At 42.6% G+C, this 26,263-nt stretch overlaps 1 protein-coding gene across 1 annotated transcript in view; it reads right to left on the reverse strand.

The window, feature by feature from the left end:
• Window positions 1-26,263, reverse strand: part of LTK (leukocyte receptor tyrosine kinase) — a 142,170-nt gene that overhangs the window by 21,713 nt on the left and 94,194 nt on the right. The window contains exons 14-19 of the mRNA XM_073609766.1: window positions 22,800-22,890; window positions 14,874-14,938; window positions 11,930-12,059; window positions 6,490-6,587; window positions 4,076-4,168; window positions 1,406-1,507 (exon numbers count right to left, since the gene is read on the reverse strand). Of these exons, the coding sequence (XP_073465867.1) occupies window positions 1,406-1,507; window positions 4,076-4,168; window positions 6,490-6,587; window positions 11,930-12,059; window positions 14,874-14,938; window positions 22,800-22,890 (579 nt within the window). The remainder of the gene's footprint in view (window positions 1-1,405; window positions 1,508-4,075; window positions 4,169-6,489; window positions 6,588-11,929; window positions 12,060-14,873; window positions 14,939-22,799; window positions 22,891-26,263) is intronic.

A 26,263-nucleotide genomic window follows, 5' to 3' on the forward strand; every position in this document is an offset into this window, starting at 1 on the left:
TTTTTTTTCCATTTTTCTTGCATGTGATTGGGTATTATTTGTAAAGTGAAGTTTTAACATTTACTAAGCTCTGGAGCAACTGTACTTTCAGAGCGCAACTGCACTTGCAAATACACAGTCTTTGGTAAATCAACCCCAAATGTTCTAACTAGGACAGAAAGTGAGGAGATGCCTCTTTAACAAGTACACACTACGTTTTTGTAGTGGAGATTGACTAGACGTTCCATCAGCATTTCTTGGTATCTGTGTCTTTTTGGAGAGTTCCAAATTGTTACAATTTTCTCAATTGCAGATTTTTATATCATAAAAAGCTAACATGTTTAGGGGGTTTAAAAGGTTCCCCTTTGTCATAGCTTGGTATTGTTGAACAAAGTGCGAGAGATTTTCTAAAGATGGTGCACCCAGAATTTGGTGCAGCTGTGCATGGTAGCCAATGAGCTTTTAACTTCAGCTTGTTCAATTAAAGTGGTTCTAAAGTCTTATGCCCCGTACACACGGTCGGACATTGATCAGACATTCCGACAACAAAATCCATGGATTTTTTTTGACAGATGTTGGCTCAAACTTGTCTTGCATACACACGGTCACTCAAAGGTGTCAGAAAATCCAATTGTTCTGAACGCGGTGACGTAAAACACGTACGTCGGGACTATAAACGGGGCAGTAGCCAATAGCTTTCGTCTCTTAATTTATTCTGAGCATGCGTGGCACTTTGTGCGTCGGATTTGTGTACACACGATCGGAATTTCTGACAACGGATTTTTTTGTTGGAAAATTTTATAGCAAGCTCTCAAATTTCGTGTGTCGGAAATTCCTATGGAAAATGTGTGATGGAGCCTACACACGGTCGGAATTTCCGACAACAAGGTCCTATCACACATTTTCCGTCGGAAAATCCGACCGTGTGTACGGGGCATTAAGGTTTTTTGCCTAAATGTATTTTATGCATTAGGGTGAAAACCCTTCTGTGCTGCAAAATCCCCCCGCCCCCCCAGCCCCCATTATACTTACCTGAGCCTGATCTGATCCAGCAATGTGCACGAGAGCAGCGGTGCTGATGCTGTCTCCCTGGACAGATTGATAATCAAATGCTATGCTGAGCGAGCGAGCAGGGCTGAGATGCCTGCTCTGTGTCAATAAACGCGGACAGGGTGGCTCTGAAGCACACACACATGGGTTCCCCCATGAACAGCGGCTTTCCATGGAGGCAATGGGAGGGGGGGGGGAGGAGTCTGGAGCGCCGGTGGGGGATCCCAGAAGAAGAGGATCAGCACTGTTCAGTGCAAAACCATTGCACAGAGCAGGTAGGTATAGCATGTTTGTTATTTGTTGTTTTATAACAAAGCAAAAACCATGAACAACTACAAAAACAAAAAAAGAAAAATTGGACAATTAGGAAGGTTACCAGGAATCAGTCTTGGAAGTAAAGACTCCCTCTAAGAAAGCCTCAGGAGGCATCCATTTCACAGGCAGCATGGCTCTCCCTCCCTTTCGATAGTAACTTGCTCTGAAAGAAACAATTCAGATTTTATTCACACTCAAGGTCATATTCAGACATCTGGATAACAACATCCTTCAAAACAAGCCCCGCCTTTAAAATTTTTCAATTACCAGCTAATACTAGAATGCATTATTTGAGGCAGCAAGCTATTCCTCAACATATCAGATCAACAAACAAGAGAAAGGAAAGATGTTTTCATGTTTCTTCATTTATAGTACGCTGTGCGTCTTCCTTCTTCTCTTAACTTCCATAGCTAACAAACACCTCCCTACCACTGACATGATGAAATTATCCATGAATGTCCATAGTTTGCCAGAAAAAAAATGTAAAACAGGAAAAAAATGTCAGATTGGCACTGCTCCCTGTTTACCCTGCTGCCCCAGACACAGGTCTGCAAGTGCTATTATAGTAAATATGGCCATGCCCTTGGTTTACAAGGGGAAATCCAGTCCAATATAGAATTCAGCAACCACAGGAGAGGCATGCTACCTCCACCATGCTTATGTTCTTCTTATCAGAATTATTGAGTACTCCACACCACCTTGTGATACAGAAGCCCATGGCTGCCAAAAACCAAGAGTTCTGAGGGTCCCCAGGTCCTTGCTTACTATTATACTTTTATCCTTAAACACATTCAACATTAATCATGGCATGTTTGTTCCTGGTGTAGATATTTTGAGTAATAATAATATTTACAAAAATTATAAATTTAAATATGCAGACCCAGATTGGGTTATTAAAATGTTTCATGCCTTAATTATTGAAGGGAAACTATAATGATTTTGGGTAAAGTGTGTAGCAAGGTCTCAGGCCTCCTCTAGTCTAATGAGAACCTTAAGAGCCAAGAACTGCTGACATACTTCCATATAGAGTGGGTTGTAAGGCATAGTGGGTAAAATGCAAGTTAGATTCATGGCTGCCAGACACTTCTTAAATGCAAAGAGATTTTATTTTCTCTTAAACAGAACTTTGGGAGAGAGGGTTAGGGCCAGGACACCCTTAGGTAGTTGCAATGTTAATTGGCAGACTCTGAGACTTCTAACAGGTAGACAGCCATGCAGGGAAAGGCATCCAGCAAGACGCCACATCTGCATGTGTAGGAATGCTGTCTCCTATGGCAACAGTCTTTAACAGTTTCTAACACAAGGTGTAACAGTTCCATTCACTTTCACTACAATCACTTCTTGTAGTTCGTCAACCCATTGAGCTCCCAGTCTCTCTCTCACTAGACTAGATGATTCACTGCCACTGAATCCCTTGAGCTCTTACAATCTTCACTGTAGTATCTTCCTCAAACGTCACCCCTGTTTCTCTGCTTGGTCCCTAGCTTGGAACTCCAGATACTTATAAAGCTTCACTCCACTGGCCTGCTCAGTCCCTGGCTTGACACACAAGGCTGCTCTGAAAGCGTCACCTCCACTGGCTGGGTCTCTGACTTGATCACTACCTGAAGTTTCCAGATTCTCCACCGTGCCCGTTCGATGAGAATACTGCTCCGGTACTTGCTTCAGGTACTCACTGTGGTCCCCGGTAAAAAGGTGGTTGGTCCCTAAGTGGCGACAGCTTCCCCTCTACCTCCTACCACTGACAGGTTCTCTGGCCGGCAGAGCTGTCACTTCTGGTTGGACTGCAAGCCTCAATCCCAACCCTGAGCTGCTCTCTTGCTCCTAGATAGGCCCTCAGACAGCCTAGGCCCAAACTCTGGCCTAGCAGCCCGGGGCAACACGACACACGTCCACCCAGACAGCCATCCAGGTGGCACAGAACAGTGATCACCTGACTCCACCTAAATATATAGGTTCTCCCAGCAGGCCAAGGGATTTAAGAAAACCCCTGCCCATTGGCTGAGATACCCCATATACTCCTAATCCATCCTTGCTTTGCCCTTGTCTTATCTAATGCCACCAGGTACCCAGCCACCTATCGGCAGAAGAGAGAAGTGCAGCAATTCAAGACTTATGCCGCGTACACACGGTCGGACTTTGCGGCAGACTTTGCCCGGCGGACTTTTCGACGTACTTTACGACGGACTTTCTGAATGAACGGACTTGCCTACACACAATCCACCAAAGTCTGTTGAATTCGTACATGATGACGTACGACCGACCTAAAACAAGGAAGTTCATAGCCAGTAGCCAATAGCTGCCCTAGCGTGGCTTTTTGTCCGTCGAACTAGCATACAGACGAGCGGACTTTTCGACCGGACTCGAGTTCGACGGATAGATTTAAAACATGTTTCCAACTTTCCAACTTTTGAGCAAACAAAGTCCGCTGGAGCCCACACACGATCAAATTGTCCGACGAAATCCCGTCCGCCGGGCAAAGTCTGCCGTAAAGTCCGCTCGTGTGTACGAGGCATTAGGGTGAAGTCAATTGATCCCTAACAATGAGCCAAGGTAAGTACACCTGGCAGGTAAATTTAGGAGCAACCCTGCCTAAAAAAAGGGTGCTACATCTGTATAAGATTTTCATCTTGTGAGAGAACTAAAAACACGGAAGCTCTGAGATCCAGCACAATCACTTTTGCTTGGCTTTTTATGAATCAGCCAGTTATAAAAGAATTGGAATTCTTACCTGTAGATGTCCCGAGCCATTCCAAAGTCACCTATTTTAGCCACACGTCCGCTGCTGGTATGGGTCAGAAGGCAATTTCTGGCTGCAATATCCCTAATGGAAATTATTCATTGTAAATATGCACTTGCATCTACCATGTTTACATGCAAAGCATCATGGGAAAGAAGGCAGAGGTGGTAGCTATAATAGATTGGTGGTTTTATTCCCCTGCAGATCAGGCATATGGCTGTCTGTCCTCAGAGTTTTGTTAAACGATTGTTTATACTGATCATCAATATCAATATGGCTAGAGCTACATGAATCATTTTTAGTAGCTTAAACATAATAGTAAAATCATTACCAATTATTCTCTAGGAGTAGTAATTAATCACAAAGCAAAGGGAACAAATGGCCTCCTATGGTGCAAGCTACACAAGTGACATGTTGCAGCAATTAATCTCATAATTGCACAATTGTTTATTGAGCAGTTAAAGTGGAAGTCCAGTTAAAAATGAAAATTTTTCTATTATATGTAAAATATCTTTTTTTTTTTCATTTTGAGACATAAGGCTGAACTTAGCTCACATTAATGATTGCAGGGGAGAAATTAAGTGTTAGGGTGGACTTCCACTTTAAGCTGAAGCTGATTGGTTACTATGCACAGCTGCACCAAATTCTATGTGCACAAGTTTTAAGCCTAGAACACACAGGCCGAATTTCGGGCGTGTGTACTGGAGTCAGTCCGTCAGGAGCCGGCTGTTCGTCTGGTTTCTGTTGAAGGGGCATGATTGAAAATGGTCTGCCGATTGGGTACCGGTCAGAGCTCTTAGCCAATGGCTGAGAGTGCTGACCGGAGTGTTCTGGTGCGGAGGGGGGACAGCCCCCTTGTCAGAACTCAATAGAACAGCAGGGGAGATTGATGTACTAACATCACATAGTTAGTACAGCGGCTTCTCCTGAGCTATCAGTTTTTTTTTCGTTCAGCCCTGCTGAGTTGAACAAAAAAAAAACTACTAGTGTATACTAGGCTTTAGTAACAATCCCCCATTGTTTGTTTCTTATTAGCAACCAATCAAATTTAACCACTTAAGGACCAAGCCGCTTTCTGAGATTTAGTGTTTATAAGTTAAAATCTGTTTTTTTGCTAGAAAATTACATAGAACCCCCAAACATTATGTATTGTTTTTTTTCGAATACTCTAGAGAATAAAATAGCGGTCGTTGCAATACTTTCTGTCACACTGTATTTGCTCAGCAGTCTTACAAGCGCACTTTTTTGGGAAAAAAATACACTTTTTTAAATTAAAAAAATAAGACAACAGTAAACTTAGCCCAATTTTTTTATATTATGAAAGATGATGTTACACCGAGTAAATTAATACCCAACATGTCACGCTTCAAAATTGCGCCCGCTCGTGGAATGGCGACAAACTTTTACCCTTAAAAATCTCCATAGGCGATCATTAAAAAATTCTACAGGTTGCATGTTTTGCGTTACAGGAGGAGGTCTAGTGCTAACATTATTGCTCTTGCTCTAACGATCACGGCGATACTTCACATGTGTGGTCTGAACATCGTTTTCATATGCGGGCGCTACCCACGTATGCGTTCGCTTCTGCAAGCGAGCTTGGTGGGACGGGGCGTGTTAAATTTTTTTTTCTTATTTTTTTTACTTTTTATTTTTATTATTCCTATTACAAGGAATGTAAGCATCCCTTGTAATAGAAAAAAAAACCATGACAGGACCTCTTAAATATGAGATCTGGGGTCAAAAACACCTCATATCTCATATTTACACTAAAATGCAATAAAAAAAAAAAATGTCATTTGAAAAAAAGAAAATGTCCCTTTAAGAGCTATGGACGGAAGTGACGTTTTGACATTGCTTCCGCCCTGCAATGGTATGGAGCTCAATGTCAAGCAGGAAGACGGATCTGATCGTCTCCGCCGATGCCAGTGGCTCCGGTAAGCGGCAGAGGACACCAGAGTGAGGAGGGAGGGGAGGCCCTCTCCCGTCACGATAAACGTGATCTTGCAGCGAATCCACTGCAGAGACCACTTTTATCTGAAACCGGACCGCTTACTGAAGAGGATACTGGGGTTATGGTAGCTAGTTGCTGCCATAACAACGATATCCCTCTTCAAAGTGCCGACGTATATCGGCGTGAGCCGGTCCGGAAGTGGTTTTTAAACAAGCCCTGAAAAATGTAATCTGATTTGAGGCTGTTAGGAACGATTCGTTTTAGTATGTACAGCATTGGGGGAGACTCTATCTCCCTCTTCTGAGAAACAAATTATTCTATTCTCTTATTCTTGGCAATGCTGTGAAATATATAGGATTTTTAAAATTTTATTTTTAGCTTTGAAACATTTACATTTTTGTGGTTTATATTCGTTAAGTGCTAATTTCTGTAGTTCAGAATGTTCAGTATCTACCTGTGTATGAAGTGGTTCTCCTCCAGGTACTTGCAGCCACAGGCAATATCTCTGGCCATGTTGAGCAGGTCTGACATTGTTAACATTGACGGTTGGTTCTAGGCAGAGGCAAAATTTGATGTTGCTTAATATGTAATATTGATAACATGTATAGATATGACTAAAACATTTTAATGTAATCATGTTGTATTAAGAGCATCTAGTAGATCATTTTTACCCTAACAAGTAAATTGAATGTAGCACCTTCTAGTACAGGGGTAGGCAACCTCGGCCCTCCAGCTGTGATGAAACTACAAGTCCCATGAGACATTGCAAGACCCTGACAATCAGAGGCATGATGGGATTTGTAGTTTCGCCACAGCTGGAGTGCCGAGGTTGCCAACCCCTGCTCTAGAATGTGTGCTAGAATTAGAGCAGGCAAACCATACTCTGACTCAACTCCGAGTCTTAATTGGGTCACGGTTCGTGGGAGTTCAGGGTTGAGTGACTCATCCTGGCAGCTCTCTGGTGCCTCTCCCTAGTCTGGAAGGTAGAGAACCTTCTAGAACTAAAGGGTGGAGGTTAGGAGGAGCTGCCACTAATATTTATGAGGCCTTGGCCAATCCCGAGAGATGGGCTGGCAGGGGGCAGAGGGGCAGAGAATACCTCATAAATAGACATGGGCCATGCCAGCAGGAGCAGTAAGGTGAAAGATGGAGATGCAGTGTTGAGGAGCCTGTCGGTGGACCTGAGGGGTACCCGCTAATGTGGGAGGGGGTCTGCCTTGGACCCCGGGCGTGAGTGCTGGAAGGACCCTGCCAAAAACACACAGGAGGAGGTCTTCCTGGGGGCACAGGAGCAACACTGTGGGGACTAACAAAGGGGGGAGGCTACCACTTGTAGCCAGTGTCTCTTGAAGACAGCAGTGTGCTTAAGTCTTTTATCCTTTCCCTGGAGTCAGCCGGGTGGGCGGTGAAAGGGGAAGGGCTGGTGAAAGGGGCAGCTGCAGCTAGGGTTACCACCTGTCCGGTCTGTTTCAATCCTATAGTGTATATTGAAAAAAAAAATGCTGTGCACCGCTAAAGTGTTCGGGTTTGGCAAAAAAGTGGCAACCTTAGCTGCAGCCAGGTGGGCTGGCAGTGCCTGAAGAGGTGGTGCTGGGATCAGTGGCCAAAGAGGAAGCAGGAGGAAAAGTTACAAGCTGTTTCGCTACATCTGTGCTACACATAAGGGGCTGCGAGTTCCTGCCTGTAATAGGCCGTTACTGATCTAACAAGGGGTCTGCCAGATCCTACAAGAGTGAATCAGGAAAAGCTGGCAAGTGTGTGCAGGAGGAAAGAGAAGAGGAGATTGTATATAACTGTATATAACGTTGCCCTGAAGTTTGCTGAGGTCAAGTGGGCATCCCATAACCTCCTATCCCTATCCAAGTTATTAACCTTCTAATAAATGACAAAAACAAAGTTACAGACTGTTTTCTGACTTTGTATGCCTGTGAAGATTCGGTGTGCCTGGCTGTGCAGGAGTGGGGGATCCCTGTTTATCTGCAGCTCCTACGTGGGGAGTGCTACATAATAAAAAGTGCATGTGCAATGAGGAAGCTTGAGTGCTACCCTGAGCTACAAATCTAATTTCAGATTAAAGATACAGATCATATGAAGATTGATCTTTTCTTTTTTGATTTCATAAAAGTGCACAAACATGGGTTGGCATATATTTACAAAAAGTACAAAGTGAATAAAACACCTGCTGCTGCCGTGCTTAAAAGAAATGGGTCATCAGCAAATGGAAGAATATGTAAACCTAACATTTCATATTCCTAAAATGCGCATGCTGTACCATGTACTTGTATGAGAAAGTATTAGACATGTGCAATTCGTTTTGGTCCGAATACAAGCTCAGATGAATTTTGGGTTATTCAGAGATTTGGATTCAGATCCAAATGAAATAGTAATGAAAAGTAACGAGTTTCGTTGAAATCCGTCAAAATTTGTTTTGTTTATTCGTTTTCTAATGAATTCCAACTTTTCAGAACAATTACAATTAAAAAATGATCGACCAATTTGAATTCTGTGTGAAGAAATAGCTGGTTGTTAAGCAGCGGGCTGGGAAGTCCTTAACAACCCTGAATCATCATCTGTCAGTGGGCTTCCAGCCGGAAAATGCCAGGCAATAGTAAAATGTTTAAAAATATGGCGTAGGTCCCCCCCCAGTCCATACCAGGCCCTTCAAGTCTGGTATGGATTTTAACCTCACGCCAAAACAAAAAAAAAAAACGGTGTGGGGTCCCCCCCAAAATTCATACCAGACCCTTATTTCAGCATGCAGCCTGGCAGGTCAGGAAAGGGGGGGATGAGTGAGCTCTCCCCCCTCCTGAACAATACCAAGCCACATGCCCTCAACATGGGGGTGTGGGTGCTTTGGGTCAGGTTGGCTCTGTGCCCCCACCCCACAGCACCTTGTCCTCATGTTAATGGGGACAAGGGCCTCTTCCCGACAACCCTGGACTGTGGTTGTCAGGGTCTGCGGGCAGGGGGCTTATCGGAATCTGGAAGCCCCCTTTAACAAGGGGGCCACCAGATCGCGACCCCCCCCATGTGAATGGGTACCCATTCACCAAAAAAAGTGTCAAAAAGTAAGAAACACATGAAAAAGCTTTTTGACAAGTCCTTTATTAAAAAAGATTAAAAAAAAAAGTGTCCCTCAATGTCCATCATGACGCCCACCGACCCAAAAAACGCTTTGCCTCCTAAGAGGCTACCCGCCGTGTGCCCTCTCTTCGGCTTTGACAGTTCTTATATAGGCAAGGGGCGGGGCCACCCGTTTACATCACTCGGTGGCACCGCACTCCTTCTGATATCACGTGAAGTCATGTGATGTCAGAAGGGGGTGGTGCCACCGGGTGACGTAACAAGGTGGCCCCGCACCTTGCCTATATAAGAACTGTCAAAGCAAAGAGAGAGCAGATGGCGTGTAGCCTCTTAGGTGGTGAAGCCTCTTTTGCATTTTTTGCTTTTTTTTTGGGTCGGCGGGCGTCGTGATTTACATCAAGGGACACTATTTTTTTTATCTTTTAATAAATGATTTGTCAAAAACAGTTTCCTGTGTTTCTTAATTTTGACACTTTTTTTGGTGAATGGGTACCATATGGGGGGGGGGGGGGGTCGGGATCTGGAGCCCCCTTGTTAAAGGGGACTTCCAGATTCTGATAAGCCCCCCGCCAACAGACCCCGACAGTCACAGCTCAGAGTTGTTGGAAAGAGGCCCTTGTCCCCAACAACATGGCAACAAGATGCTTTGAGGTGGGGGGGGGGGGGGGGTTACTCGCTCGTCCTCCCTTTTCCTGACCTGCCAGGTTGCATGCTCAGATAAGGGTCTGGTATTACATTTGTGGGGGACCCCACGCCAGTTTTATTTTTGCGTGGTTCCCCATAAAATTCATATCAGACCCTCAGGGCCTGGTATGGACTGGGGGGGGACCCTACGCCATTTTTTTAAACATTTTTCTATTTTCAAATCGGTTGATCGGTTTTCGACAGATCTGAATTCTAATCATTCTGAAAAGTTGGAATTCGTTATAATAATAATAAATTAAACAAATTTTAACAAAAACGAAACGAAATTTAGCGAAAACGAAATAAAACTTTACAAATACAGAAACCAAACGAATTCATTAATGAAACTAAATTGGTAACACACGAATCTATCCGAATCAAAACTAAACAAATTTTTCTGCTCTGCACATGTCTAGAAAGTATCCTGTTCTGTTTATATTGCTTTCTTTGTGTGAAATTCCTGGTGTTCCTGCTAGTCCTCTGCTTTTCTATTAAAAACTGACAGAACTCAGCCTGTTCTCTTCCAATGATCAGATTTGTCCTGACATCCCCCTGCACAGCCATTCACTGGCAAGCTCAGTGTACTGCTCTTTCTCCTCCCCCAGCTCTTATGCAGTGAACAGAGGGAATGTGATCACTTATAAAAAGGGAAAAAAGGTATTTATAATGTTTTTTTTATATATATATATATCTTTACACAATTGTTTTGCCTTTCATTTCTATTCTAAGGCGAATGGGTTGTTTTGCAAGGTGATCACTTACAATCACTTCTAATGCCCCGTACACACAGTCGGACATTGATCAGACATTTCTACAACAAAATCCTAGGATTTTTTCCGACGGATCTTGGCTCAAACTTGTCTTGCATACACACGGTCACACAAAGTTGTTGGAAAATCCGATCATTCTGAACGCGGTGACGTAAAACACGTACGTCGGGACTATAAACGGCGCAGTAGCCAATAGCTTTTATCTCTTTATTTTTTCTGAGCATGCGTGGCACTTTGTGCGTCGGATTTGTGTACACACGATCGGAAATTCCGACAACGGATTTTGTTGTCGGAAAATTTTATAGCCTGCTCTCAAACTTTGTTTGTCGGAAAATCTGATGGAAAATGTGTGATGGAGCCTACACACGGTCGGAATTTCCGACAACAAGGTCCTATCACACATTTTCCGTCGGAAAATCCGACTGTGTGTACGGGGCATAATAATAATAAAAAAAAAAAAACCTTCTAGAAATGTTCTGCTCTGGTAGTTATTATTATATTATTATATAGGATTTAAGAAGAGCCAACAGTTTGCACAGTGATTTACAAAAGGAAAAGAGCCATTACAGTTACAACACAAATGAAAACAAGAGAGTTAGGAGGGGCCTGTTTGTGAGAGCTTACAATCTAATGGAAGGACAAGTGATACATAGGCTGTAGGGATCATTTGTTCAAGAACGTAAGATTCACTTGCTGGTAGAGGAAAGACAAGCTTTCCTGAAGAGATACTTTTTAAGGATTGCCTAAAGGTGGACAGAGCAGAAAATCGCTATACAGGTTGGGTTAGGGAGTTCCAGAGAATGGGAGAATGGGAGAGGTTCCGGGGAAGTCCTGGATGTGAACACTGGAAGAGATGACAAGGGGGATAGAGAGCTAGTTTACCAGTAATGTTCTTGTCTACTGGCCTAAGTCACAATGCAGACCCACCAAAATACCCTGTACTTCCAGGTATTTGTCACACATGCACACTCTGCCCAGCCTTCCACAGTACAGTGCTCTGTGCCCGAGCAAGAGTGACAAATGAGAATATTGAAAATATTGACTTCAAGGAATTTTGGTGGTAAACAGGGGAACTACCTATAAGTGGTGACATTTAAGTGTCCGTAGTCTGCATTGGGAAAGGGGATTATTTTCACATAATGACAGGTATGCTTCACTGATGCTGTATTCAGTGACATGCCTAACTGAGATCTAAAGGGAGATTCTGATGGATGGTGGAAATTTAGTATCAGGACCCCCCGAGGCTGAGTGGATTACTTATACAACGGTTACCTATGCATACATGGTAATCACAACTCCATCTACAGGCATGGCTTATCGTTCAGCAAACATGAACCTCTGTCAAATTTTACTCACCACCCATGGGCGATTTTGCCGCAGGAAGGTTTTCATGTCTCCACCAGACATAAGCTCCAGCAGGATAAAGCGGGGAAGAGTCTGCAGGCTAACTCCTATACAACGCACTATATTCTGGTGGTTGAATTTGCTGTACACAAGAAACAGAGAACAGGGGATTAATTAAAGTATAGCTAAAGGAAATTCACCCTATTTGTCCTGTTTACCATTATAATTGAAAGTGGAAGTAAAAGAATATCCCCAAAAGTAACTGAGGGGAAATCTTCCAATGGGAACATTAGTTCTGGAGACCTGGGGGTCCCCAAGGAAATCCCTTAATTTGCAGGAATTTCCTCTCACTTCCTGTTTGCTTATGGGACAGGAAGTGAAGGGAAATCACCCCAATGGCACACAGATGGCGAAATAAAATCTGAATACGGCTCGCAAAGCAATAATGTTAATAGACACATTGATTAGGTGTAAGGATTGCTACAGATTAAAAAAAATGTGTTTTCCCTTTAAAGCTGAATGCCAACTATATACAGTATAAAAAGCATTACTAAAAGCTTTAAAGTATAACTAAAAGCAACATTTTGGATAGAGTAGAGAGGGATTAGAGCACCTGTAAAGTTTTTATTGATGTCTGTGTCCTCTTTAGGGATATTCCCCATCTCTGTTTGTCCTGGTAGACCATAAAAGGTGAAAGTGAAAGAAAACCCCAAATTTTGAGGTGTCACCAGGACAAGAACAGAGGGGAAATCTTCCTAAAGGGATGCTAATTCTGGTGACCATGTTAATAACCAGGTATTTCCTTCCATATGGAGAGATTTTGTCTCATGTCCTGTTGTTGTTACGGGACAAGAAGTGAAGGGAAATCACCCCAATGGGACACAAATGGCGCAAAATAAAAAAAAAACTTGACGGGGTTATAACCCACTCTTACTTTACCAATGAAAAAAAAATTGGGCTTGAGCTCTACTTTAATTAAAAAAAATAAATGCATTTTTATGTATTTTAGACCAGTTCTGTAGTCCTTAGCTTTAAAGATGAGCTCCAGGAAACCAAAAAAAAAAAGAAAATACCCTTGCAGCGGGGCGCCCCCCACATTGCAAAGGGAAATGCTCATTTTGCCTAGGGTACCAAGTAAAATTATTTTTACTGAAGTTCAGGTATGGCAATTTTTACATCATGGACCAATGCAAGCACGTATGTGTCATACCTAGCCAATCCCCATGGAGGCTGGGAAATGACAGTAGTAGGCACCACTAGTCCAATGATCTCCACTAGCTTACAGGTCCCATGCCAAGCAGCTGCCCTGCTGCTTTGTGAATGCAATGGAGTTGCTCACTTGGCACGGGCACCATTCAGGGAACACTCCGCATTTCCTCAAGATGAACGAGGTGGAGAGGTGGGCAATGACATCACAAGTTCCACTTTTTCCATTAAAGAACATGTTACATTCTTTGAGAAAATACAAAGCGTTCTTTGAATGGGGCCCATGCCAAGTGGAGACCTCCTGTGTTTACAATGCAGCAGGGTAGCTGGTTGGTATGGAAGCTAGCGGAGATCACTGTAGTAGGTACTGGCTACTGCAGTGATTTCCGGCTTCCAGGGTGATCCCACATGTATTGCAATACCTACTTACATTGGTCCAAGCCAGACCAATGTAACAACTGCCATACCTAAACTTTTGCAGCCAGCACCCACCTCTTCTCTCTGATGTTCTGGGTTTTTGCTGGGCCCTCAGCATCCCCACTTAAATGCAGGACTGTGGATCCAGCATTGTGCCTGAGGATTTCTCACTGCTGGATGGATCGCCAAAAGAAAGAGGCATTGGGGGACCGATTGCATGGAAGAAAAACCCTTCAGGAACGCAGAAAAAGGTAACTAAAAATGCTTTTTACTGGATTCCTGGGGGGGAGGGGGGTGGGGGTGGGGGAGCCCCACTGCAAGGGCATTTTTTTTCAGTTCCCCAGAGCTGGACTTTAATAGAGAAGATGGTGTCACTCTCACCCCCTCCTTCCCAGATATGCAGTGTAGCAAGGGTGGCTGATGAGTAACTACCAGCCTGGAAAAATTCTCAGTAATTCTAAGCCAAACTTTTTAAAATTATCACAATTAACAGAAAACCTTAGTTCAACCTTTTGTATGTGAGCATACCTCCCAACATTTTTCAATGGGAATGAGGGACACCTGCTAACAAATGTATGTAGGCATAGGACACGCCCCCTGCCACACCTTAAAGGAGAATTAACCAAAAAAAAAATTAAATCAACAAGGGCTTTTTTTAACCACTACTATTCCTTTATATTGACTTTTAAATGTACAAATACAGAAATGTAGGAATCAGATGAAAGGTTTAGCACTTGGAAACACTTTTTGAAAGATAAAAAGTGCATTTTATATACAACTATATGGATCAAATCAAAATGAGGGACAAATGAGGAGGAAGGAGGGACAGAGGGACATTGCTCCAAATTAGGGACAGTCCCTCGAAATCAGGGACAGTTGGGCGCTATGAGTATTACATTTAGTAAAAATCCAAGGCAACCAGCTTTCCTAAATGTATAGCAATCCAGGCAGCAAAAGGTTTATAGCAATCCAGTCAGACCAATGGCTGCATAGATTACTGGGGAAGATTACTAAAACGGGGGCATTTAGAATCTAGTGCAGCTTTGCATGGTAGCCAATCAGCTTGTAACTTTAGCTCCTTCAGTTAAGCTTTGACAATAAAACCTGGAAGCTGATTAGTTTTTATGCAGTGCTGCACCAGATTGTGTACACTCCAGTTTTAGTGAATCCCCCACTGTGCTTTCTGTAATGAGCTGTGTAAACAGTGTGAAGATTTGTTACAGTGAGGGGTAGATGTAGTTCATTAAACAGGCACAAGATGGCACTACAATTTCAACATTAGTCTATAATACAGGGCAGGCTGTGCAATGTGCACTTGCAGTAATAGTATTACCTGATTATAAGCGCTTCCATTAGAAAGTCCATCTCATCCTGCTCAGAGCAGATTTCGGGGAGAGTCTGTAGTAGATAAAGTTGGAGAAAAAGTGTGAAATCGTGGTAACGCAAATTGTGACTTTTCAAAGTATTGGAGTATAAATCACTACAGTAAAACCTTGGTTTGAGAGTAACTTGGTTTCAGAGCGTTTTGCAAGACAAGCAAGATTTTTTAATAAATTTTGACTTGATATACAAGTAGCGTCATGTCACAACTGAGTATAAAAGAGAAGAGAGGCACCTCTAAGTTTAGCAATATGGTTACATTTAATGAAGGTACAACATTTAGCAACATATTGTTACACATAGAGGCGCCTCTCTTCTCTTTTATACTCTGGAGCTCCTGTGGGATTTTGTTTCTAATCCCCTTGTGGAGGCTTCCATTTGTGGATGGACATTTTATAGTTACACAACCTATCACATTGCTATAATTTTTTATATGGACTATAAACTGAAGGACCTATGAATAAATGGTTGTGGAACGAATCATTTGAGTTTCCAATATTTCTTATGGGGAAATTTGCTTTGATATACAAGTGCTTTGGAATACAAGCATGTTTCTGGAACGAATTATGTTCGCAATCCAAGGTTTTACTGTAAAAGCAAAAGTGTTACCCCAAACAAATCATTAAAAATGACAATGCTTTCTTATTATTAATTGTTCTGTGCTTCAGAATTCTCAACAAAACAAAAAGAAAAAAATATTGCAAGGCAAAATACTTATGAACTCAGAAAAAAGATCAGAGAGGGGAAGAGATAGAAACCCTTTATTACTGTCTTTGCTGAGAATTTTAACCTTACTTTCTGTCCTAATGGCTCCCTGTGACACTTCGACATACAGGTTGTCACCAGAGCAGAAAGTGAGGAACATCTCAGTGCAAACATGGACAGAAATGATTTGTAATATTATACTGGATTGATAGAACATCATTTCTGCAGCACTTTACAAAATAAAGGCAGATAGTACACTTACAATACAATTTATTAGAACAGAGTTATTGAAAAAGGGGTTTTATAGTAGTTTGCATCTCCACTAGAGGGATTTCCTTCCACTTCCTACTACAGTGCCAAGTGTGAGAGTATCTAAAGGGGAAATCTCCCCAACAGGGACACAGTACTAAAAACTAGGGTTGTCCCAATACCGATACTAGTATCAGTTTCAAGAACGATACTGAGCATTTGTGCGAGTACTTGTACTCGCACAAATGCTCCCGATGGCAGATCCGATACCTGGAAGTCAGTGGGCGGAACACCGGAAGTGGCGCTCCGTGTTCACGTTAGCGCTTGGACATCCCGATGCCCATCTTGGTACACCCTGCACTCGGCTGCAGTAAGCCAGCAGCAGACATCTTATTACACCCAGCCCATATAGTTCGGGCTGGGTGTAACAGGATGGTCGCTGCTGCTTTTAATGCGGCCGAGTGCAAGGAGTACAAAGATGGGTGTTGCAGCAGCCTTTCCTCATGGCATGACAGTGTCACTACACCTGCCCATAAATGCCACCTATCAGTTCCCAATGCCCATAAGTGCCGCCTGTCAGTGCCATCTATCAGTGCCAGCCACCTGCCAGTGCCATCTGTCAATGCAAGCCACCTGTCAATGCCATCTATCAGTGCCAGCATCGCCTGTCAATGCCATCTATCAGTGCCAGCCATCTATCAGTGCCATCGCCACCTGTCAGTGCCATCTATCAGTGCCATCGTCACCTTTCAATGCCATCTATCAGTGCCATCGTCACCTGTCAATGCCATCTATCAGTGCCAGCCACCTGTCAGTGCCACCTATCAGTGCCAGCCACCTGTCAGTGCCAGCCATCAGTGCCACCTGTCAGTGCCAGCCATCAGTGCCATCCGTCAGTGCCAGCCATCAGTGCCATCTGTCAGTGCTGCATATCAGTGCCACCTAATCCTATTCGTGTTCATCAGTGCTGAATATCAGTGCCACCTAATCTGTTTTGTGCGTTGAAAACTGTCACATAACATTAAAAAAAAGTATCAGTAATCGGTATCGGTGAGTACTTGAAAGAAGCATCGGTACTTGTACTCAGTCTTAAAGAAGTGGTATTGGGACAACCCTACTAAAAACCCTTCCCTGCTTTATTGAAACTAATTAAAAAATGTTTTTGCTGGAGTTGGACTTTAATAAACCCAAAACCAAAATTGTAATATATTACAACTTACTACTTCTTAGGTGTGGTGACTGCATTAGTTTTATTATTTAGGCTTTCCCCCTATTTTATAACCTGGTGATCTGGCCAGTAACACCTCCTGTATTAGAGTGTCCCCACTCTGGATGAAGGGGGCACCTTTGGACAGCAGCATTGTCAGTCTAGGGGAAGGGGAGTGTTAGATGTACGAGCAGATCTAGATACACAAATAAACTAAAGCCAATCTCCAGGTAACACTTTTAAGCAGTTACAGCAGCAGTTTTGTTCCTTTTGAGATAAAAGTTTTACATGAATAAATAAAAACTGATCATTGAAAGCACACCTGTCAGTGTTAAAATGGTTTGCCTCAACCCCCTAACCGCAAAACAGCTAGTTCTGTTAAATAAACAGACGTACCTTCTGACTCACCAGGGGAAAATAAATTAATTAAAGCCTAAAAAAAGAAAAACATATGCAGCCACCATATCTAAGTACTGGTAAGCGGCAATATAATAAATCCACTTATCTCAACCTTTTTTACCCCACAGGAACCCTTAAAAGGGAACCCCTGCTAAAAGCAATTTATTGGTGATTAATGAGAAGAATGCCTTTCTTAACCTGTTACCAACCCTTCCACGTACATTTACTATGGGGTGGCGGCTCCTCTGTGCAGAATCACAGCGGGAGCCAATCAGTGGGTCTGGCGGACCCGATGTCCGCCGGAACCTGCCGATCGTTCCCGACTTAGGCAGAATGGCAGTCTGCCTATGTAAACAAGGCAGATCCCCATTCTGTTAGTAGTGAAGACAGAGATCCTGTGTTTCTGCTAAGCAGGAACACAGATCTCTGTCTTCCCACAGTTAACGCACCCCCACACAGTTAGCAAGCACTCACTAGGAACACATTTAACCCTTTGATCATCCCTGATGTCAACCCCTTCCCTGCCAGTGTCATTAGTACAGTGACAGTGCATATTTTTTAGCACTAATCACTGTATTGGTGTCACTGGTCCCCAAAAGTGCCACTCCGTGTCCGATTTGTCTGCTGCATTGTCGCAGTCCTGCTATAAGTCGCTGATCGCCACCATTACTAGTAAAAAAATAAAATACATAAAAGTTCCATAAAAATATCCCATAGTTTGTAGATTATTATTATTATACAGGTTTTATAAAGTGCCAACAGTTTGCGCAGCGCTTTACAACATGAGGATGCTATAAATTTTGCGCAAACCAATCACTTTACGCTTATTGGGATTTTCTTTACCAAAAACATGTAGCAGAATACATATTGGCCTAAATTGATTAAGAAATGTGAATTAAAAAAAATGATTGGATATGTTTTATAGCTAAAAAGTAAAAAATATATTTTTTTCAAAATTATCGGTCTTTTTTTGCTTATAGTGCAAAAAATAAAAACCGCAGAGGTGATCAAATGCCATCAAAAGAAATCTCTATTTGTGGGGAAAAAATACATCCATTTTTTCTGGGTACAACACAACACGAGCAATTGTCAGTTAAAGTAACGCAGTGCCGTATCGCAAAAAATGGCCTGGTCATGAAGGGGGTAAACCTTCCAGAGCTGAAGAGGTTAAAGAAGTAGTCAGAACTTACAAAAAGATGAGATAATAATAAGATCAATGGTGTCATTCATGTAGGCAGGTGCAGTCCATTTTTTCCACTACAGGTGGTGCTCTTGCGCAGCAGCACTGCAGTTGGAGAAAAAGTCAGGAGGAACACAGTTCCTCTATGCTTTCCTGGGTCACTGGGAAAGCACCCAATTGGATGCTGCTGCCCCATGTGACCCTGGAAGCCATCTTAAGTCAGACAGAGCCTATTTAAGGCCCTGACCCCCAGGTTTGGCGTGCATTTGCGAGTTGGTAGAGTAGGGACAGCTACCCCACCTGGTAGGGACAGTATTAGCGGCAGAGAAAGGTTCATGATGAGGAGGGAAAGAGTAGGGCTCGCAACATCTCTGGACACCTGCCTGTTGGGCACAGGAGGGCCAGGCTGCATTCTCCCCCTCTCTTCAAACGCTGACAGGTCAGCTACATTCTGCTTCCTACATGCTGTTGGAACTGTGAGTGTGCCTTCCCACCGGGTTTATAGTGGACTGCTTCTGCATTATTTCAAAACAAGTTCTTTCATTGCACTGGGACTGAGTGTGTTATTCCACTGCACCTCGCTGCACCCCTCTTACATGCAGCTGGCACTGTCAAGTGGGATTGACCCAAAACTATTCAGCCCCCATTAAACGGGAGGTCAGTCAGTCAAAGCTCAAGAAACCCCAAGCAACCTCTGGAAGAATTCTTGGATGAGTTGAATACTGCTCTAACGCCCAAATGAAGCCTTGCGTCTTTGTTATGCAGTCAGGCAGCATAACATGTAAAGAATATTGCATTTTTTGTATTTTTTTAATTATGTGTTAGCACTTGACACAGTAGGAAGCTGCCTAATGGCTGGTGAGCCAAACCACTGCTTTCACACAGAGCATAGCATCCAAGTCCTCAGCGGTCTGACGCTGCACAGTATTCCAATCAACAGCGCTGCTCTGTGTCAGCCTGCTGTGCTCAGTGTGAGTAGTACAAAATGTGAGACTTTAATTGACCTCTATGGCTGACTTCACATACAGCCATCGCCTAAATTCTCAACTCTACTACGTGTCAACGGCAACATTCTGCATTCATTCACTTAGGATATATGATAGAGAGTCATGTCACTAATTTAGCTGTCAATTGATCATACAGCTTTGTTGGTTCAAAGCTTGAAACCGTTTATAATGTATAAAAGAACTTCTGAGCACATAAAGAAAGAGTGACTATGCTTTGTGCTATAATCAGGCATATAGGAAGTCACATGTTTGCATAGTACTCTACAACTATAAATTTAATTTCCTATCCAATTTGTTTTTCAGTATAAAGCAGCCATTAGGAAACAAGATCTGATGATCATTACTGAATTATGTGCTCAACAGAGATGACAGTCAGAAATGCCAGTTCATTTGACCTCCCCTGTAATGGCCTCATTATTACTTTACAGGCCAGTTAAGTATCACATGATAGCGGTTATAGACAAAGAGAGCTGAGATAAGTGCCACATGATGCAAAAAGGTCACCAATGTCTATGGAACTGTCCAGCCTATCCCTGTTATTTCTCTCTGTATGACTTTATCCATTGACATTAGGCAGATTTGCACCATGTTTTTCAGTGTAGTTTTATGAGCTTCACTGATGTATGTTTTTTGTCCACAGCAGAAGCCAAAATACTTGTTTTCCTTAACGAGTGTTTCAGTGGGCTGTAATGTGTTTTAGTGTGCTGCGTTTATAGGTTGCATGCTCCATTTTCACCCAGCTCACATCAATGCAGCATGTTGGTGTCAACTGGGTTTATTGGTAACAATGGATTTCAGCCTGTCATTACATTGAGCCTGCATGTACGTGGTTGTGGTGTTACATGGGTTAGTGCAATTCGGCAACATATCTTGCTAATGATTGTGTGTTGCAGTGGTGCGTTGCCAGACATAAATGCATCTTGGGCTGTCGTAACGCAATGCACAGTAACACAAGTTCACTAAAGCATTGCAATAGTGTAAATGGGCTGTAGGAAAATTGAGCTGGGTATAGCAGAAGACAGCATTTTAGTACAACTGTGAGTTCGGAGCTAATTCTTCAAAACTTAAAGATATGTGCAATATGGATAACGTAGGTGCTGTATGCAACCCCAGCCCAAGAAAGAGGCAAGAAAATCATATGTGTAGTGCCCTGCCCGATACTGGATAAATGTAGTTTTTGGCTCTGCTGTACTGTATTACTGAGCAGCAATTTATTTTCTAGGTCTGGTCAGGTCTCCCTGTGCCCGGTGGTTGATTACTCCTGCCTACCTTTGGAAGAAGCTTCCATAAATGGAGTAGGAAGGTCAGCCACTGGGTTATGAATATTTATCTGACCTCAGTCAAACGCAAAAGGTGTGGCTGGGGGGAAGATAAATGGGAGGGTCTGTTCAGGCTCTATCTTTCTACTGGGGCCTCTGCCCCTGGGAGGCAGCCTGTGCTACTGAAGAGCTGTTATCAGGCCTCCGCATGTGCTTGGCTGAAGGCCTGAAGGAGCCTAGACAGGAGAAAATTTACTGGAGGACATTACCTTAGGAAGCTGTCTCTAGACGTTATAAGAAGGATCTATTGCCTAAAGCTTTGGGTGTGCCTATGCTTTCAGGGTTAGACACCAGAGGTTGCTATAGGACTGTGACTGCTCTTATAGAGTCTCAGACTAACTGGCTGCCCAGTCAACATCCAGCAATACTTGAGGCTGCTACTAAAGGATTGGTCCCCTAAGGCCCCTTTCACACGGACGGACCGTCTATCCGTTTTTCTTCCATCCGTCGACGGACGACAATGCATTCCTATGGGCAAACGGATGACCATCCGTTACCATCAGTTAACCTCCGCTTCCGTTTTTATCCGTTTTTTTTAACGTACAAAGCTACGTCCAGATCCGTCAAAACGGATATTAACTGACGTTAACTGACAATGTCCGTCAACGTCCGATCAGTTAAGATCCGTTTTGTAGAAATAATTCAAAGTTCATACTTTAACAAATAAAAAAACAAAGTGAAAAAACCTTTATTTTAAAAGGGTTATGCAGAATAATAAAACTAAAACTGTTTTGAACATATCATGTGCTTTTGTGTCTTTTTATGCTATCAAACACAATGAAATACCCAAATTAATGAATTAATAAATTAAAATTTGCACTGCATTATATATATATATGTATGTACTGCCATGAAACTTCTCCTGATGGAGATAGAAAGTAGTCGGCAAATTGTTCACGCATGGCAGTGTAGGATGGGTGGAGTAAGGCTTTCTAGGTAATTTCCTTAAATGCAAAGAAACTGCTGTAAATGGATGAAAACGGATACAAAAACGGATGAAAAAACGGATGTAAACGTGTACATTAACGGATGAAAACGGATATTAACGGAACGGAAGACGGATGAAAACGGAGATTAACGGAACGGATGACGGATGAAGATGGATGAAGCAACGGATAAGAACTGATACGTTTTTAACGTGGCTAAACTGATGGTGCCCGTGTGAAAGGGGCCTAATGCCCATGTGTGTTTTGAAGCAACCTGAACCCACATCCCTCTATACATTTGTGTTTAAGTACTGCAACAAATCTTCAAAAAGACACCCCTAGACTGAGGCTGTGTTTGTCAGTGTGCTGGTATATGGGCCTGTCATCCTCTGAGCAGGTAAGGGATACCTGGGTTATTTCCAGTGGCCCTCCTGAGGGTGAACGCTACATCTGAAAATATTAACTTTCTGAAATTCATATGTGCATAGAGCTTAGTACACCCGTCTCCCCTGACCACCAGGTAAGTTTTCTGGTGCCGAGGAGGCAATATAGTGCCTCCTCTCTGCCTGTTTTAACCCTGTGCATATTGCATCTGATTGCGAGGGGGATACATCATGGTCCTATTTGCTTGAATACAACTTAAGGGAGCAGTAAAAACACATGTCAACTGCATATTTTTAAACCCCCATCACAAATCTAAATGAGCCTTAACTTTGTGATAAAAGCATGATCTTTTTAACAACTGTTAACAGAGTTGATCAACTTCAGCAACATTCTAACTGCATCAATCTTTTTCTTCGATTTTCTTGCAGCCAAAGAGAGGTAGCTGATCCATCGAGTAGTTACCTATTTTTTTCTTTGCTTTACTTGCGCTTCTGTGTACTAACCTTAATTGCTACTTGCAGAGGATTGGGGTCTCCAGAAATGCCAACCACCAGGCCTTCATAAACCTCGCCAAAGGCGCCATGACCGAGGGCTCTAGTGAGAAGAAGAAATCAGAGAAAGATTTGCATTTTCTATGCCAAAACTGTCCCACACTTTATTTAGCGCAGTTCACTGGGCGATTGAATTACACTAGCGGTCCCCTGGGAACAAGTATTGAGGCGTATGGAGGCTATTCCTGCTTTGCTGGGTTTTTTTTGCCTTCCTCTGTATCAACTGTGGGTATAGTATTGGGTATATGGGATTGTATGATATTTTTTATTTTATTTTATTTATTTTTTTTTTTTATGGTTGAACTAGATGGACTTGTGTCTTTTTTCAACCTGACTAACTATGTAACTATTCAACTTATGAAGTGTGTTCATCATACCATTATGGATACTATGCCTGTCTTTAATAGAAAATGGGAATCTTGGTTTGCATATGGATATGTAGGGTTATTAAAGCATGGATAGCTTCATACCAGCAACACTAAGATTTTTGTGCCTTGTATCTTCTTTTTTTCTTTTGTCACATTTATTCTATATAATGCTTTCTCATCTTTTATTTTCTGCTTATATGGTATGGGTTAATGTTTACCTGTCATGGTGGCCAAATAGTTATAAAACATTTTAGTTGATTCCTGCTGTTACTCCCACATAGGGAAATAGCCAACCTTACGTACGTTTTTTTAGCATTTGTGCTATATCTGTACCAAATCGATATTTGTTATATGCTATATCTGTATATGTTCCGATTTTATTTTCTTATGCTGCAATGAAAAACATTTGTAAACAAAAAGATTTACATCTTCTTAGAATTTATATTCAGGTTTGTAAATCTTGCTACTTCATGAAAGCCCACAGTAAAACAATATAGTGAACAACTCCATATCTTTCACTTTTATTGTTTGTATGATATGGCTTATAGTACAGTAAATGCCAGGAGCCAATATGCATACCTTTTTAAGATCTATATAATATCTGTTAAATATCCAAACATGAAAGCTGCTTTGTCACACGGGGGGGTAAAGCTGCCAGACATAAACTAGCTAACTGACAAACTGACCCTAATTATCACCTTTCCATCTCATGATGTCATTATTATAGGGGTCATTTATGAAAGGCGAAATGATCTGCTGATCTGATCTATATAATATCTGTTAAATATCCAAACATGAAAGCTGCTTTGTCACACGGGGGGGGTAAAGCTGCCAGACATAAACTAGCTAACTGACCCTAATTATCACCTTTCCATCTCATGATGTCATTATTATAGGGGTCATTTATGAAAGGGGAAAAGATCTGCTGATCTGTAAAGAATTATCTCTAGTATAGAACTATTATCCTCTATAAGAGAATGTCACCATAACTTTCCCTGACTGTACATTCCTGTGCTTAACAGTTGCAGGGCTCAAAGTGTGCAATTGTCTGCAAAGATTTATACCAGTGCCAGTATCATGGATCCTGAAATGTATATTCCAGGAGTAAGGCTGCAATTAATTGGCCATTTACTTCTTAAGATTTCAGATTGTACAAAGATAAATCACAAACTTTAGTGGTATTTTTCCTCAGTATTTTCAAGTGTCTGCACTTTTCCATATTGTGTAAACTGACAGGGTCACTTTAAGTGTTTGTAACCCTAAAAAAAAAAAATGGATCCTGTTCACTTAAAGCATGTTATACAGCACAATGCTTGTGCTGTGTAACTTGGCCCCCGTATAATGTAAAAACAACTGGCTGATCCTTCCTGGTTCTGACCTCCCCCTGTAAACTGACCACGGTTTATCATGGCTGCTGAGTACTGACACCGTGGTCAGTTTACATGTCTTTGTCATCCGCAGCTCTCCTCCCCCCCCCCCCCCCGCCTGTCAGCTCCGTCCACTCCCCAGCCCTCCCCTTCTGCTGCTATGATAACACAATGACATTGCTACAGTCCCCTCTGCTATATTAAATATAGTCCCCAGTAGATGTGCTTTTAACCACTTCAGGTCCCGCCCATAGTCAAATGACGTCCGCAGGAGGGATCTCCCATCCTGCGCGGACGTCATATGACGTCCTGGGCTACCCGTTCGTCTGGGGGGCGTTCGCACGTCCCATCACCCGGGAGCCAATGCGCGTGCCCGGCAGCCGCGATGTCCACCTGGCACCCGCGATTGCCCGGTAACAGAGCCGGGACGTGGATCTGTGTGTGTAAACACACAGATCCACATCCTGTCAGGAGAGAGGAGACCGATCATGTGTTCCGTGTACAGAGGAACACCGATCGGTCTCCCACCCTTGTGAGTCCCTTCCCCCTACAGTTAGAATCACTCCCTAGGGAACACATTAACCCCTTGATCGCCCCCCTAGTGTTAACCCCTTTCCTGCCAGTGACATTTATACAGTAATCAATGCATTTTTATAGCACTGATCACTGTATAATTGTCACTGGTTCCAAAATGGTGTCAAAAGTGTCCGATATGTCTGCCGCAATGTCACAGTCACGATAAAAATCGCAGATCGCCACCATTACTAGTAAATAATAAAAAAAAAAATAATAAAAATGGCATAAAACTATCCCCAATATTGGGATATTTATTATAGCAAAAAGTAAAAAATATTGTGTTTTTTTTCAAACTTGTCGCTTTTCTTTTGTTTATAGCGCAAAAAATAAAAACCGCATAGATGATCAAATACCACCAAAAGAAAGCTCTATTTGTGGGGGAAGAAATTATAAAAAATTTTATTTTTGTACAGTGTAGCATGACCGCGCAATTTTCAAAGTGCGACAGCGCTAAAGACTGAAAATTGGCCTGGGCAGGAAGGGGGGTGAAAATGCCCTGTATTGAAGTGGTTAAAAAAAAATGCCGCAATGTACTTCATTTCATAGCGCTGATCGACACTCACGTGACCGGCCACCTCTCTCCTCCTCCTGGCTGACATCAGCAGGGGTTTCTCAGGCCCGCCCACTGTAGCTGTCAGATGGAGAGAGGAAAGAGGCGGCCGCTATGGAATGAGGTACGCAGCTGCATTTAAAAAAAAAAAAAAAAACCACAAGCACTGGGTACATTATTTAATATAGCAGAGGGGATTGTAGCAATGTCATTGAATGGCTTAACAACCACTTTAACGGTAAGGACTCTAAGGAGCAATTACTTACATTATTTGTGCTACCCTGATCCACTGCCAGAACCCATTGAACACCCAGTGCTTCTGAGAATGGTGGAACACTTGACACTTCCAATGCTTGCTCATAATGTTGTGCTTGGTACCTGAGCAGCCAATGGCTGCCACATAGCAAACCATCAACTTTCTCAGTTCAGAAGATCATCCTATAATGCTCATTGCTCATAATAAAGTTCCACTGCATAGCAAACCTTTTTTTTTTTACAGTTTTGTGAAGAGTGAGTAAGGGTTAGAACCTCAGTTTTAATGTTTTAATGATGTCC

This window comes from Aquarana catesbeiana, linkage group LG13, assembly GCF_042186555.1.
Source record: "Aquarana catesbeiana isolate 2022-GZ linkage group LG13, ASM4218655v1, whole genome shotgun sequence".
Classification (NCBI taxonomy): Eukaryota; Metazoa; Chordata; class Amphibia; order Anura; family Ranidae; genus Aquarana; species Aquarana catesbeiana.